Here is a 17791-nt window from a genome sequence, read left to right as displayed (position 1 = left end):
GGGGATCTGTGAGTATAGTGTCAGGAACATGAGTGGCAAAGTCAGTTGGTGTAGGAGTCCTAGCAAAGGGTAGAGTCAGTCCACTTCAAAGAAAAGGCAGACAGTCTGCCTATTGAAATGGGTTTGCATTTGAATAGCATTGAGTACCATTTTAAAGTCATGGGCAAAAAATGTGCGTGTGTGTGTGTGTGTGTGTGTGTTTATGTGGACATATTTTAATAGTAGCTAAGGGCTTACCACAAAGGAGTTTTGGATTATTAATTTTCCTGTTATACCACAGTCTTGGTTTACTGAGACCCTAACTAAAACCCATATATTTTTGGCACTCACTTATGGATACAATGCAATGTCACTTACATAAAAAAGAGCTCTATTCTATTTATAGATCAAATTATGGTGGTGTCTTTTTCTTGTTTTCTGAAAATGAAAAAAAATTTATAAGGGGATCTGGCATATGATAAGGATGGAAATGAAGGATTTTCAAATATTTTAATACTATCTCCATAGGGAAAGAAGTTTGGATTGTTGCCTAATGAAGCTACTTTCTACTAGAATCCTACAATGAAACAGGAGAGGCCCCCAACTTGCCCTTGCTTCCTCTCACCGTTAAGGGTGAAAGGAGATGAGAACGTCTAACTTGCTTTGAAAACAGACATCAGAAATCTCTAAAATTCCCATTTCCACATTCAAATATGTTGCTGGATATTCTTGCCATTTCCTTTAATTTCACTAGTCTTTAGTTTTACCAATCAGAACCACTCTCCTCTTATTGTCATTATTTCCCAGATGCCACGGCAAGGGATAACAAATGTTAACCTACACTAATTGTCCCTCTGGCTCTAACACTTCCCAAGGTATTTCCAGCTCAGAGAAACAAACATTCACATTTTAACTTTTCAAATAAATGGTAGAATAGGAATGACTGTCATTAACCTCTGTAGAACACAGCATGTCTCAGTTCCTCGTGGGTTCTTCCTGTGAGACTTGACTGGGTTTCCAGAAACCCACCAGGTCTTCTGATAATCCCCCGTGCTGACCAGACATATAAAACTCTATTTTTCCCTACGGACTAAGATCATCTATCATGACAATGCATTTTCATGAATACAATTTAAGTTTATTAAGCATAACTGCTTTACTTCTGGATTCACAGGCATACTATCTTTTAGGCAGAGGAAAATATAAAACTTCTCACAAGGAGATTAATTCTATTATTAGATGATCTCTTATTCCTGTTAATTGCATAACTATGAAGCCCATAATGACAGAAACTCCGGAAGATTTTGCAGGATGCTGATTCAAAGATTTAAGTAGTTAATGATGAAAGATAACTTTAATATAATATCAATATTCTTTCCAACTCCAGAGACAACATTTCTAAAATCACTTGGATATCCGGTAAAATTACAGTAAACTTTCCACTGACATCCTTGGATACATGGGAATATGTATTCTTTAGGGCTACAAAGATCTTAATTGGAGTGTCTGTAGAGTTGCGCTCATCTACTTGCTTGCTTTTTTGGTTTCCTTATCTTTGCTCGCCCAGTGAAATTGGCATTAGCAGAAGAATAAAAAGACCTACAAAGTCCCTAATACCGGGTGTCCCGAACATTTTTAAATGTAATTTTTGTTAAGTTGCCTGGATTCATAACACTCTACTTGCATGTCGTGGACAGTTTTTTGTTCTTATCTCGATGAGGACCATTCTAGCATGAAATTTTGTTACACAGTCCTCCAAGCAAAACTAGACCTGTTTTTGCCAAATCACAGCGGGCAATAAAAAATTACAATAAGCTGCCTTTAGTACAGAAAGCAGGGCTCTTAAAAATTAAAAGGATCGACATCTCAACTTTTGGTTGAGGATCAGTGCAAGGAAACTCAAAAACAAAAAATTGTGAGGCTCATATCCCTCATCAGTTCTTTTCTGCTTTAACACGGTAATAGCTGTTTTCGATATTTACTTCACCTTGGTCTCTCCTGCATTGTTTCCCGACTTACCTGCAGTTGGAGCGGGCCTAAGCCTGGTGTTGCTGCGGCAGCAGCTGCCATGGTCGTCGGGATCAGCTGAACAGGGTAAGGGTCACCTAAGTAAGAGAATAATAGAGGTGTCAGCACCTTTTATCTACTCTCCACCTGCAAATTAAACTCGCGCATTCACTCTTTCCAAAAGCCTTCTTTTGTGTGCCTTGCTGGGGCCTAATGAAAAGCTCTATTGTGCAGCCTTTTACTAACACTCTTTTCACAATTCTGGCTGAGAGAGGAATGTGAATAAAAGGCACAAGCAATTAAGGCGGAAACCTCATCCTTTTTTCATGATGTATTTAGGAAAATGGGAGGAAAAAGTGTGCATTGATCAGAGGGCTGCACTTTGTCACACACACACACACACACACACGAGTCTTGGTAGGAGCAAACCAACTCTCAGCGCATTTAAACTGTTATTATAAAAGGAACTTAACTAAACTTAATTCTATTTTAACAAACTAAAGATTTAAGCCAAATAGCTTATCTTTTGAATGCAATATTATTGTCTCAATTCAAATATCCTCTTAAATAATGTCCTGTGGACAAATTTATAGCAAAGAAAACATTTTATGCATTTTTGTTTTATAAAAAATACTGGAATCTTTATTATCCCAGAGATAAATGTTTATAAAAACATACTATAAAGAAAACAGAAAATAGATGGTTTCTCCCTGAAGGGTTTCTGTTTGTGGTGATATCTGAAAACATGAAATCTTAGTAATTCAAAATTAAAATTTTAATACATGTGATCTATAAAGATATAGAGACACAAATATATATATATACATGTAGAAGTTTACAGGGTATTTTTTCTTTAAGATTTTATTTATTTGAGGGAGAGAGAATGAGAGAGAGAGAATATGAGAAGGGAGAGGGTCAGAGGTACAAGCAGACTCCCTGCGGAGCAAGGAGCTCCATGGGGACTTAATCCTGGGACTCCAGGATCATCACCTGAGCCAAAGGCAGACACTTAATGGACTGAGCAACACAGGTATGTACATACCGCCCTAAGGTATGTTTTTGATGCAAATTTTTTTCCACTTAGTAAAGAAGTACATGCACTTTTTGCATAGAGCTCAATGATATGCTAACAGATATGTACATTAGTATTTGAAATATGACTGTAGTAAAAAATTAAAAAATTGTAATTATAAGAACAATCGTCTAATATGTAAAACATATTGTTTTAGTAATCTAGCTTGTGAAAAACTTGTTCAATGTCAAATGTATGGAAAATACAACTGAAAATAACTCAGTTGATACTTTCATTCAAAAATATTGGTTGAGGGTGCCTGGGTGGCTCAGTGGGTTAAGCCGCTGCCTTCGGCTCAGGTCATGATCTCAGGGTCCTGGGATCGAGGCCCGCATGGGGCTCTCTGATCAGCAGGGAGCCTGCTTCCTCCTCTCTCTCTGCCTGCCTCTCTGCCTGCTTGTGATCTCTCTCTGTCAAATAAATAAATTAAAAAATCTTTAAAAAAAAAAATATTGGTTGAGTATCTGCTATGTTTCAAGTCCTGGTCCCAATACTAGAAATAAAGTTCTAAAGAAGACTAATATGCAGAGGTATTTACTGGGTATTTAACGAAGCTTAAGATTTGGAGTTCCTGGAAAGGCCCCTAGTTGTATTGTTTAAAGGATCACATGTTTTTATATTTGTCAGTTTTTTACTTTGTTGTGATTTCTTTTTATAAATGAAAATTATTTTTCACGTGTATGTGTTTTTGAAAATTATACATATATATATAATTAAAATAATGATTATAAATAGACAATTACATATATTCTTAAAGAGGGCTCCCAAATGATATTTTTCAGGCTTCAAAATACCTGAATTCACCTCTGCTGATCTGGCCTTCCCAGAACTTACAGCTTAATGGGAGAAAAAAAATAAATAAATAAAGCTAATTCAAGGATTTGAAGAAAATACAATGACTATTAAGATAGGGAAATATATAACACTAGGCACTACCCTGTGGGTACCCTAAACCTAGACTAAGAGGTCAAAGGTGGTCTCCAGGAAGAAGTTATGTTTAAGCTGAAATCTGAATCAAGTGAAAGCTAGCCAAACAAAGAAGAAAAGGAAGAGCTTTCCTGAAAGGAAAACAATTTTCATGAAGACCCACAGTCAAAACAGAGTGTTCCTTCGTAGCCCCATATAACTGAAGTTTAGGGCACAGATAAGGAAACAGAGGTAACTGGAACTGGAGAGGGAATCAGAGGTCAGATTATGTATTAACTTATAAACAATATTAAAGAATCTAAACTTCATTCTGTAGCATAAAAGAAACCAGGAACGTGGGGGGGAAAATGGGTTGAGTAAAATCACTTGGCCTAGAGGTTGGAAGCTGGAATCAATAACAAAAAGATGCACAAGTCTTGGGATGCCTGGATGGCTCAGTTGGTTAAGCATCTGCCTTCAGCTTGAGTCATGATTCCCAGGGTTCTGGGAATCATGGGCTCCTTGCTCAGCGGGGAGCCTGCTTCTCCCTCTGCCTTATGCTAGTGCTCTCTTGCCCACTCTCTCTGACAAATAAATAATTAAAAAAAAAAGATGCAAAACTCTGTACAACACATAATAATGGTCTGCACTAGGGTCATGATATTGGGATGGAAAATGATGAGGAGAGTCAAGGGATAAAAAGAAGCGGAACTAAAAAACTTAATGATTGTTTCCATATGAGAGTAAGAGAGGGCTCAAGGATGACTCTCAAGTTTTTCACAGAATAGCTTCTGAGTGGTACTGTTTGTTGGGTTTGCAAATGTAAATGAGAAGCAAGATGACAAGGTTGGGCCTGGTGGGGAAGGAGGAGGTGGGATGGTGTGGGGGGCAGTAAATAATTTTGTTTTGGACATTTTCAGTTTGAAATTATTATTAGATACCTGAGTAGAGATGTCGAGGCACTTGGTAAACATGTCAGGATTTTAGGGGAGAAATTCACATCAGAGACATAAATTTGAGACTGGTCAGCATATATCTGGAATTTAAAACTCTAAACCCTCATGATACCTTTTAGAAGTTAACTGTAGGTAAAATATAGGTCCAAGGACTGGATTCTGGAATATGCTAATATTTATGGTCAGGGAGATTTATAGTCAGGCAACTAGCAGAAAAGTGGAGGAGAAATTAAATTTGACTTTCTAGAAGCCAAGTAAGGAAAGATTTTCAGAAAGAGTGATTTTTTTTCAAAGTCTGGATTTAGTAATGTGGAAGTCATTGGTGACTTCAAAAAGGGCAATTTCAATAGAGTGGAGGGTGAGAAGGCCTAACTGGAGTGAGGGTGATCAATAGAGTATGATTAAAAGAAAAAATTGAGGTAGGAAGTGTAGATCCTTGCCTTTAAAACTTAAGTTCTTGAAGAATAGTGTTAGTATCACCCAGAAGTTCCTTAGAAATGTAGAATTTCAGATCCAACTTCAAACCTCTTAAGGTAGGCACCCTCTAAGATGGAACCCCCAATGACTTCTACTTCTCTCCTTGTATTTATGTCCTTATGTAACCCTCTACCCTTGAACAAAACTCAAGTGATGAGAGATTACTTTTGAGATTAACTGAACACAAAGACTGTGGCTTTGTCTTGTTTATCTTCTCCCTATTCCTATCATCTCTGTCTTAAACCAAACCGCTGTGTTAAGATCTGCCCTATGGAGAGGCTCACATAGCAAAGGAATGATGTCTTCAGCCAACAGCAAGTAAAAAGATGGGGCCTGCCAACAACCAAAGGAGAAAGCTTGGAAGCAGATTCTCCCCCAAATCAAGCCTAGAGATGACTGTAGTCCAGGGCAACACCTTGATTCCAACTATGTGAAAGATCCCAACATGGCCATGTTCAAATAAATGTTGTTTTAAGCCACTACCTTTTGGGAAAATTTGTTAAAGCAGCAGCCATATATATATATATATATATATATATACATTCTGAAAGAGAATTTAAATTTTAACACGAGTCCCAGATGATTTTTATTTATTTGAGAAGTGCTGGAACAGATAATTCCACTGAGGTGTTTTGCAGTAGTTATTAAAGGACCTTCAATATCAAGAAAACCTTCCTTAAAAGGTATGTACTTATAAAAATTATAGAATGCTTCTATGCCAGTGATAAAGATACAGTAAATAGAGGGGAAAAAAACTTGATGATATAGGAGAGAGAGCAGACAACTGACTGATGTTACAATGAATAAGATTTTATTTGTCATTTAGCATTTTTAATACTTAATCTAGAAAACACTATCTGAATTTATAAAGTTTGGATGTATAAAAGCTGAATTTGTATTATATAAAGTCGCCAAAAATAACAAATAATGAATGGCTTTTAGAATAGGCAACTTAAATATGCTAAAACTATGTAATTTATTTATATTGCTCATTTAATCAATATAATCTTAAAATTAACTATAGCAATAGTATAGAGGCTATGCTGTTCTTCAAAGAGAAAATTCATTTTATATAATTTAGTTTCCCTGTTGTGAATTAATCAATTAACCAGCACTTAAAACATCTACCATGTGACCAGAACTCTGCTAGGTTCTTTGGGAGACCAAACCAAACCAAAACAAACCAACCAAACAAACAAAAAACACCTTGGGCTGTAGCTACCATATGGCCATCTTTTCTAATTCGGTGCTGCTTATTTGAGTAGTAGTGACCATCCATGAGTTTTGTACAGGTGAAGAGAGAACTAATTCTAGGCTTTAGTCTTTAGGGAATAAAGGTGAAAATAAGAATGAACTTGGACTTGAAGATTTGCAGATGGAACGGGAACAGATGCTTTAGGTAGGGTGAACGGCATCAAAACCTGTGTATGACATGCAGAGGGAATGGAGAGAAATCTGTTTACCTGATACGAAACAGAATGAATAAGGTGGAAGGAAAAGAGGCTGAAGTTAAGCAGCTGGGAAAATTTTCCTATCCCAGACTGGAGGATATTTGGATACAACAAGGAAATTGATATGAAATGATGTTTTAGCAAGTATCATTAAAGAAGTTAGGTAATAGGGGGGTTTTAAAAATGACCCTGAATCTCCAACCCAAGTTGAGATTTTTAACTAATGAACTTTAAAATGTACATATATTCAATTTGTTATTAACAATTAGATGCTAGTAATCCAGATATGCCCAAAATACCTATGCAGGTGTTTGCTATCAGTCTAAATGTGTAACGAAGTCTGTGTGTTCAAGGGTCAATTGTATACATATGAGTGAATAATTATTACATTATACACATCCTATATGTGTGGGTATAAGTGCATGTATATATAGAGAACATTTATACATATGAATGAATAACTATTACATTATATACATCCCATATTGTAAATGTATGTACGTATATAAAACATTTATACATATGAATGAATGACTATTCTGTTATACATATCCCATATTGCATATGTAGGCATAAATGATATATATACATAAAACATTTATACCAGCTAAATTTTTTTTTAAAGATTTTATTTATTTATTTGACAGAGATCACAAGTAGGCAGAGAGGCAGGCAGAGAGAGAGAGGAGGAAGCAGCCTCCCTGCTGAGCAGAGAGCCCGATGTGGGGCTCGATCCCAGGACCCTGAGATCATGACCTGAGCCGAAGGCAGAGGCTTAACCCACTGAGCCACCCAGGCGCCCCAGCTCGATAATTTTATATATGCACTAGCCATCAGGGAGATTCAAATTAAAACCACATTGAGATACCATCTTACACCAGTTAGAATGGCCAAAATTAGCAAGACAGGAAACAACATGTGTTGGAGAGGATGTGGAGAAAGGGGAACCCTCTTACACTGTTGGTGGGAATGCAAGTTGGTGCAGCCACTTTGGAAAACAGTGTGGAGATTCCTCAAGAAATTAAAAATAGAGCTTCCCTATGACCCTGCAATTGCACTACTGGGTATTTATCCCAAAGATACAGATGTAGTGAAAAGAAGGGCCATCTGTACCCCAATGTTTATAGCAGCAATGGCCATGGTCAACAAACTGTGAAAAGAACCAAGATGCCCTTCAATGGATGAATGGATAAGGAAGATGTGGTCCATATACACTATGGAGTATTATGCCTCCATCAGAAAGGATGAATACCCAACTTTTGTAGCAACATGGATGGGACTGGAAGAGATTATGCTGAGTGAAATAAGTCAAGCAGAGAGAGTCAATTATCATATGGTTTCACTTATTTGTGGAGCATAACAAATAGCATGGAGGACAAGGGAGATGGAGAGGAGAAAGGAGTTGAGGGAAATTGGAAGGGGAGGTGAACCATGAGAGACTATGGACTCTGAGAAACAATCTGAGGGTTTTGAAGGGGCGGGGGTGGGAGGTTGGGGGAACCAGGTGGTGGGTATTGGAGAGAACACGGATGGCATGGAGCACTGGGTGTGGTGCAAAAACAATGAATACTGTAACGCTGAAAAGAAATAAAAAATTATAAAAAATAATTTTATATATGTGTTATAGGCTGAGTTGTGCTCCCTCCCCCCAAGTTAACATGTTGCAGTGCTAACCCCCGTTATCTCAGAATGCTATTTTATCTGAAGGTAAGCCTTTAAGAGGTAATTAAGGCAAATGAAGGTCATTTGGATGGGCCCTGATTCAATATGACTACTGTTCCTATAAGAAGAGATTAGGACACAGACAACACAGAGGACAACCATGTGAGGACAGAGAAGGAGAAGGTGGCCATCTGTAAAGGAAGGAAACCCCAGAATGAAATCCACCCCGTGGATACCTTGATCTTGGATTTCTAGCCACCAGAACTTGTAAAAAAAAATCTTTTTCTGTTTGTAGGTTACTCAGTTTGTGGTATACTGTTACGGAAGCCCAAGCAAACTAATATAATGTGTTTCACATACATGGGCACATATCAGTGTATTTGATGTTTAATTTTAAGTAAACTGGAGAAAACAAAAGACTGGCAGCAGGAATTAAAAAGACTGCAATAGCTATTATGTACCTTTAATCATATATACTTTCCAAGATATAATTATATAATCATAAACAGGATATCAACTAATTTTCAAAGGTCTGTGTCTAAGGAACTGTTCAACATACAAACATACATAATTTGAAGCATGTCTACCTTATTAACAATTTTTCAGGACCAGAACACCCAGAACTAGTTTATGGAAATTTGCCCCAAGTTACTAAGTAAATACAAATACAATAACTGTGAAAATGGCCAATACAGCAATTTAACTCCCAATTAAATTCAAAATATATTATATGCATGTGCTTGTGTCTGAAGTGAACACAGAATCTATAAGATTTTTTTTATTATTTTTTAAGATTTTATTTATTTATTTATTTGACAGAGAGAGAGAGAGAGAGAGAGAATGTGAGAGAGAGCACAAGCAGGGGGAGCTGCAGAGGGAAAGAGAGACACAGGCCCCCCAGTAAGCAGGACCCTGAAATCATGACCTAAGCTTGACCATCTGAGACACCCAGGTGCCCCAAGAATCTATAAGACTTTAAAAAACAAGGTCAAGGGTAGTTCTTAATGGCAAAATAGAAATTCAGACTTGCTGAGGAAAAAAAGGCCTTTTATTGAAGTAAATACAGTCATCTATTTGTGTCATCCCTTATTTAGCTGTACTAAAAAATTTTTACAACAGATTTATTTTGTAAATACCTCATCAAGTACTTAGTAAAAATTAGATAATGGAAAATTCTGACTTTTAAAGTTCAACCGTATGTAAGTTATTCAAATTGACTTTCAACTAGTTAAAAGTAGTATCTTTTACTCTTTCCTAGGTTTTAACCATTTGAACAGTTTTTCCCTAAGCCTTTCCAAAATTAATTTGCTTCTTATTTCAAAGCCAAGTATGGAAAATTCTAGCTCAAAACAAATTTTTCAAGAAGTTGAGAAATATACTCAGGCATATTAGTCAATTGTTTTTAGAATGCCACCTATCTTATAGAGTCTATTGATATAAATGATAGAGCTAGTACTGAATAACCCAGTAACCCCTCAGAAAGCATGTTAATTGCATTAGTGTTAAAGTAATGAATATTTAGATAATAATTATCCCCACTGACACTAAGAAGGATTTATTTCTATGATATATGACAAAGTAAGAAAAACAGTATTTTCCAACAAGGTTGTTCAGGCTGAGAAAGATTGTGAAAGCAAGTATATTCTTACCCTGGATCAAGGACATACTCCCTTTCAACCACGGAATTAATATAAATGTTCTGGGAAGTTTTATGGCATTCTCTTCACTGAAATAAGCCCTCTTCACTTTATTAGCCCTCCATGGTTTTTTGTTTCTTTGTTTTAGGTTTTGCTTCCTTGACCAATATCAGATTGCCTTCTCTAGGTGCTGGGAAATACAAAAATTAATATCCATACACACAGACACAGACAACCCCAGCCCTAGACGTGTTCCTGATCTAGTGAGGGGGATAAACATTTAAGCCAACCCAATGATACAATGAGCAAACTAGAAGGTAGCGTAGAAGGTATTCTGGAAATCTCAGGAAAGAACAACTCAACTTGGAAACAGTGTCAGGAAGTGTTATCTTTTGAAATGTTTCTTTAAAAATGACTACATTTACTACTGCATGACCTTTCAGGACTATCTTACCACCTACTTCCCATGTCTTCTATTTGCTAGAAAGTCCCACAGTAAGCATCCACCATTCAGGACTAATTTGCTCTAATTAATCATCTACTCAGATCATGACTTAAAACACCCTGCTCTTACCATTCTAACTTCCAGGTGGAGGAAGCTCTGTAGGAATCTAAGAAAAAAATGAGGTCAAAAAGGACACTATGGATTGGACTCTGGAAGAAATGTACTTTCTTTCAGCTCATGGGCCAAAAGATGAATTGGTAAGGTTCCTTCTCCTTGGAAGGAGCCCCCTGCCATTGATAGGACGGTGCTAACCATAACCACTATCCTTTACTGACCCCTACTTCTGGGGATATTTTAATATTCTCAGTGTATCTGATGCAGTAAGGGAAGGGTAAGCTCTGTAGCTAAAGAAGTAGGTAGAACACATCTTACAGGGTCTTGTGTTTCACTTTGAAGGAAATGTTAGGTCACTGAAAGATTTTAAGCAGGAAAGTGACAAAGTCTGATTTGTGTTTTCTATAGATCAATTTTGTGGCAAGGGATAAGATCGATTGAAAGAGGGAGAGACTGGAGACAAACAAACTTGTTAAATACCAATGCAGTAAATCAAGTGGTAAATGATAGTGGCCTAAACGAATCATAAAGGATTCGTTTATAAAGGGAATGGATTGGGATACAGACTTGATGACCAATTTGATGGGAGAAAAGAGATACAAGAGGAAAAAAAAAGAAGAAAAAGTTACAGTTTTGGCTTTTATTTTAACACATGGTTTAAAGAATGAATACCTTTTTAAATAATTTTTTTAGATTTTATTTATTTATTTGACAGAGAGAATCACAAGTAGGCAGAGAGGCAGGCAGAGAGAGAGAGAAGAGGAAGCAGCCTCCCTGCAGAACAGAGAGCCCGATGGGCTTGATCCCAGGACCCTGGGATCATGACCTGAGCCGAAGGCAGAGGCTTTAGCCCACTGAGCCACCCAGGCGCCCCAAGAATGAACAATTTTTTACTCAAATAGTTATTCAGAGTTATTCAAATAGTTATTCATAGTTACTCAAATAGTTAAACATCATTTTTTGACTAATTCGTATTCTCCTACTGATTTGAAATGTGAGCAAATAGTATTTGTTGACTTTTAGTACTCTACTAAAACGTTTTACATATATAAATATATATATAATTTCTGTATATACTAACATATTTATGTGTGTGTATAAAATCCCATTTACTCTCCACAACTCAGTACTGCAGATTGATTATTATTCTCATTACACACACACACACACACACACACACAAATGCTCAGGATCTCACAGTTCATAAGTACCATAGACATTAGTACTTCAGTAAAAAAAAAAATTGTTTTAGAAAACATCATAGATGATTTTTAGAAAATTATGCAAATACAGACTTCAATTTTCAAATAGGTATATTCTTGTAGTGTTCGTTCAACTGATATGTATCTAATACTATGTGGAGGACATAAAGACATAAAAGGTGTATAGTCCTTGCCTTCATGACACTTTCAGTTACAAAAAGAAGACATACAGACACCAAACATGAAATAAAACAAAGCCACATGATTAAAATCAAATGAGAATGAGAAAGACAGTAATTACCAAAGAAAGGAAGGATTTATTGGAACTCAAGTCACTGAAAAAAGAATCGGAGGAATAAAGGGCTGGGCTTGGGTTTGGTCTTCAGTAAAACAGTAAGACTAGACTTGACAATACAAGTCCAAGGGCCACAGTGCCTGGAGGGCAACAGATGTCAACATCTGCAGAATGATTTATGGATGAGCTGAAAAATAGGATGAGAGGAACCTCTGGTGGTTTTTCAGTTCCCCTAGCATATACAGGGAATAAATAACATCCCTAAGTTGTCTCTTCTTACGCCTCATGCTACTCAACTTGTCATGTCTTGCTTTATAATTTCCTCTTAATATACAACTATTTATAGCTTCATGTATACCCTATTCTGTTTCTTGCATCCCGGACTTCATCCAGGCTACTTTCTTCTGTTTGGAATATTGTTTCTGTATTCCTCCACCCTGACAACTTACACAATTGTTTTGTGGTCCTTCATCCTCTGGAATTTGACTTAGGGGTCTCCACTCTAAGACCTTTCCTGACACCATCCACCTCTCTTAAATTTGAATTCACTCCCTTGTCTACGGCCATACCACCCTGAACGTGCCCGATCTCATCTGAATTCACTCCCTTTCCCCTGACTTCTATTAAAATTGTAGGCATATGTCCATCATATGACATCACTCATTCTACCCAAATAAACTATGAGCATCCTAAAGGCAGAGATTATGTCTTACCCATCTTTAAATCCCCAGTTCTCTGCACAGGAACTGTTAAAATGCACAGTTCTGTTAAAAACATACCACAGGCTGTTAAAATGTTTATTGACTGAATAAGCAAAGAAAAATTATTTAATTAAGAAATTAACAAATATCAAACACAGAGGACCACTCTTCCGATATCAAAAGCTTTTTTTTTTTTAGTTGAAGAAACAGGTTGTGGGAAAATGATTATACAAATAAGGAACAAATTAGTTTCTGTATAGGGTTTAATTCACACAATAATGATGTGTTAGATCATCTACCAATGATACAAAAGTGCAATAGGAAGTAGAGGGAAAGGGAAGCATCGAGTTTGGGGATATAAGGAAATAGGAATCCGGAAGAGGTAAAGAATCTTCTATTAAATATTTTCATTTATCAAATAATTCTTTTATAATATTCCATAATCTGTCTCTTTTGTAAATTTGGATTTTAAAGCAACTTATATCTTGAATATTTAAAAGTAAATAATACTAATTTCTTAAATCTTAAAATAATTTCTGTTCACTAACAAGAAACCACTATTATGATGTCATTAAAGCACCTGAGCATGATCAAGATGTTTACTAGAAATGACATTATATGTAAACGAATGACCAAAACCCAATCTTTCATCAACGTGATTGTTCAAATTACCTTAGACTTTCTGAAATCCAAGCGTGAGGTGAACTTTGCTTTTCATGGCAATAAGCTCAGCTATACCTCCTCCATCCCCACCTTTTAGGTAAGTTAAATTTATAACAATTCCACTAAATCACCTTGTGGAATACAAGTTAAGAAGTTCAAACAATTGATATGGCATACACAAGCTTAGATAAAGGGGTTTCCAATTGCAGAAAATTGTAGAACTGTAAAGCTTCTATTGATTTGCTAGAATAGTATAAGACTTTAATACTTGAGTGCTAATAATATTTAATATTTTAGAATAAACTCTCATAAAATAAGTGATAAATATTTCAAATGACTTTTATTTAAGAAAGTAAAATTAATAATTATCTCTTGTCTGACTAAATATCTATTTAAAGATTTATTAATTTATTTACTTGACAGACAGAAATCACAAGTAGGCAGAGAGAGAGGGGGAGGCAGGCTCCCTGCTGAGCAGAGAGCCCGATGTGGGGCTTGATCCTAGGACCCTGAGATCATGACCTGAGCTCAAGACAGAGGCTTTAACCCACTGAGCCACCCAGGCACCCCCCTAAATATCTATTTAAAAGAAGGTATTTTGAGGTAATTGTTCTTTACTGCTTTGTCACAGGCTAACTTTTTTAGGAAAGGATGTTTTAAAATAAGAAATATTTTTATGTATTTTAAATGGAGCATAGCAAATGAAAACTTTATTTGACTTAATTACTAGTTGCCCAGTTACCTAGAGATGATAAACTTTTTAAGAAGCACCCCCCAAAATAGGAAGACATTTCTGACTTAAAAAGATAGAGTATTCTTTTTTTTACCTCTATGCCCATAAATTAAATGAATTCTAGCTCTAATGAAAATTCCTGGGTTAATTATCTAAGAAATTTGAGTATCCCTGAAAAGGTGACAATGAATCAAAGAAATTTCCTTTTCCTCCTATATTCCAGTATTTCTACTAAGGCATCACTTAAGCCATTGTACCATAATTCATTTTGAGCTGCTTGAAGAGAATCATTAATTAGGGAACAGCTTCTATATCTGAAGCTACATTAGACTACTGTGCCTACATTTTGCTGCTATGTCTTATGAGGATATAAATGGCACAGAGAAAAGCACCCCAAATGATTCAGGCATGTGAAAGTGGTGATATAGAAGGGGTACATTGGTATAAGCCACTTAAGACCAAATCAAATGTTATTTCTCTTTTATTTTCCACTTTTAATAATAAGATTTAGCAAGCTCTTCATTTTTTGACACCTTTTATAGTCTTTCCACTTTTCTCTCTATCATTGATGTCCTTCCTCCTGGAATATATCCAGAGTCTGTGATCTGCAGGTTGAGAACAGGAAGTTTCCTAAACCCTGAAAACAATAAGGCTATGAGCTATACATTTGGGATGACTTCTGGTTCAGAGCTTTCTACTAGAATGATACATTTTAGACCTCTGAAAATTAAGAAATATTATGGAATATCCCTCCCCTAAAAAATGAAAACCAAATAATGCAAAGGTCTTGGTCAGACGTATAGTGGCCTAGAATCAACTCCTGAATTCTTTTCATTATGTCACATCCTAAATGTTCAAAACAGACTTATACATTTAATAAATAATAATTATATGTTATATTTATATAATAATTTAAATTCCTGAGAAATGCATACACTCTCCCACCTAGTTTTACAATCTCCTTATGAAGTGGGTAGGGCAGACATTAGTGTAGTTATCTTAAAGATTAAAAAGCTAGGGCACAGAGAAGAAAATGACTAGCCTAAGGGCACAGAATGATATGAAATGGGATTGTGACTACCAAGGTCTTTCGATATCTTGTTTAAGTTTTTCCCTAACAGAATTTATTAAATCCAGACAATTAATAGTTTTGGATTACAAGTCTCATTGATGCTTATTTATAGCTCGACTCATACCAGTCAATTTTCAAAGTTTTAGACCTTCCATTAACTAACTAGGAGGGCATTGGCATTTGGAGGCAATGTCTCATGAAAAATGTTCAAAAAGGAACAAGTAACTAAAAGTAAAATGCCATATACTGGGAATAGAACTGGCTACATGAAATATTCATTTGGGGCAAATATGTGCACACAAAATGTTTACCTTAGAATTATTTAACTGTAAATATTGTAGACAAAATTAAATATTCATTAGTGGCGAATATAAATAAAATATGGTAATCTAGATTAATGAGATATGATGCAAGATAAGTGAGACCTAAAAGTAGGAGAAAGAAAAGATGGACATGATTTTTTTTTGTATTTATAACATTTACCCTCACATACATTATATATTATGTAGTATATATCAAATACATCGTATATATGTGTCACAGCATACATGTTACAACCTACAAATATGTTCACATCATACATATTACATATCAGTATCTACATATAAATAGATGTAAATATGTATGTCTGTTTATATCTATATCTAGATATATCTATATTTCTGGGAAAATAAGTACCAAATTGTCAGCAGTGATAACCTCTGGGGAGTGTGATTACAGGAGTATATGAGTGTAGACAGATAACTTTTAGTTTCTGTTTTCTATACTTCTACATTGTTTGAGGTTTGTGTAGTCAGCAAGTGCTATCTTTAATATATTAGGAAACAATGTGAAGGGTTGTTATGAGCTGACTATATAAATAGATTTAAGAAAATACTCTTTGAACATAGAGCCAAAATAAATTATTAGGGAAATAGTACTATTTTAAAAATAGCTGTAGTTCTCTCTGCTTCTGCCCTTTCTGTTGCTTGGAATGGAGATACGGTAGCTGGGGAAGATATCCAAGACCATGAGACAGGAGACATGGTTTGTGGAAGGTAATGTAATAAATAAATAAGAGAACACCCTGGGATCTACTACCACGGAGCTACCATGGGAGCAGTGTTTGGACTATTAGGTGAGTATCATTTTGGTCTTTTATAGTAGGTAAGCCTAATACAGTGTCTAATTCCATGTGGTATTCCAAGAGCATGACTTCTTCAGTCCTCGTGGAAAATAAGCATCTACTGTAGAGTTCGAATTAAATGCTCTCTTTCCCCTGTTTTGTTAACAACTTTTCCTGCTTCCATATTTTCTATCAACCTCATGACTAAAGTTTGCCTTCTAATGGAGTTTTTTACAGTGAATGAGCATGCATCCTGGAAAAAAGAAACATTGGTATCACCAACAGTTACATTTATTCAAGTAAAATAATGCATTGCTCTCTTGGGCTCATACTTCAGTATGATGACCTTAGTTTCAGCCTGCTACAGAGATGAGATTCCATGTTGGCCATGGCCAGAAAAATATGAATTTAGAATTCTAAGGGATAGGTTGGACAATGGCAAATTCATATATGATCAGCACCACCTTTTGAGGCCCCTTGACTTAAAGCACAGGGTGTCATTTGCCAAACACTCATTCCCTTTGACCAATCTATATGGTCAAGAATCCAGTCAAAAAGAAAATACTGACCCACCATTCCCATGCAAGCTGGTGCAACCACTCTGGAAAACAGCATGGAGGTTCCTCAAAATGTTGAAAATAGAACTGCCCTATGACCCAGCAATTGCACTACTGGGAATTTACCCTAAAGATACAAACATAGTGATCCAAAGGGGCACGTGCACCCGAATGTTTATAGCAGCAATGTCCACAATAGCCAAACTATGGAAAGAACCTAGATGTCCATCAACAGATGAATGGATCAAGAAGATGTGGTATATATACACAATGGAATACTATGCAGCCATCAAAAGAAAACGAAATCTTGCCATTTGCGACAACATGGATGGAACTAGAGCGTATCATGCTTAGCGAAATAAGTCAAGCGGAGAAAGACAAATATCATATGATCTCCCTGATATGAGGAAGTAGTGATGCAACATGGGGGCTTAAGTGGGTAGGAGAAGAATCCATGAAACAAGATGGGATAGGGAGGGAGACAAACCATAAGTGACTCTTAATCTCACGAAACAAACTGTGGGTTGCTGGGGGGAGGAGGGTTGGGAGAAGGGGGGTGGGGTTATGGACATTGGGGAGGGTATGTGCTTTTGGGTAAATTGGAAGGGGAGATGAACCATGAGAGACTATGGACTCTGAAAAACAATCTGAGGGATTTGAAGTGGCGGGGGGGGGTGGGAGGTTGGGGTACCAGGTGGTGGGTATTATAGAGGGCACAGCTTGCATGGAGCACTGGGTGTGGTGAAAAAATAATGAA

At 36.3% G+C, this 17791-nt stretch overlaps 1 protein-coding gene across 9 annotated transcripts in view; it reads right to left on the bottom strand.

The window, feature by feature from the left end:
• The window catches only part of SOX5 (SRY-box transcription factor 5), a 958250-nt gene that overhangs the window by 99882 nt on the left and 840577 nt on the right, over positions 1-17791 (bottom strand). For all 9 annotated transcript variants that reach the window (XM_044229411.1, XM_044229413.1, XM_044229414.1 and 6 more), the window contains one exon: positions 1999-2084. In XM_044229411.1, coding sequence (XP_044085346.1) covers positions 1999-2084 — 86 coding nt within the window. The remainder of the gene's footprint in view (positions 1-1998; positions 2085-17791) is intronic.

This window comes from Neovison vison, chromosome 12 (genome assembly GCF_020171115.1).
Source record: "Neovison vison isolate M4711 chromosome 12, ASM_NN_V1, whole genome shotgun sequence".
In the NCBI taxonomy this organism is placed as follows: Eukaryota; Metazoa; Chordata; class Mammalia; order Carnivora; family Mustelidae; genus Neogale; species Neogale vison.
This window is presented reverse-complemented; position numbering and strand designations above follow the sequence as displayed.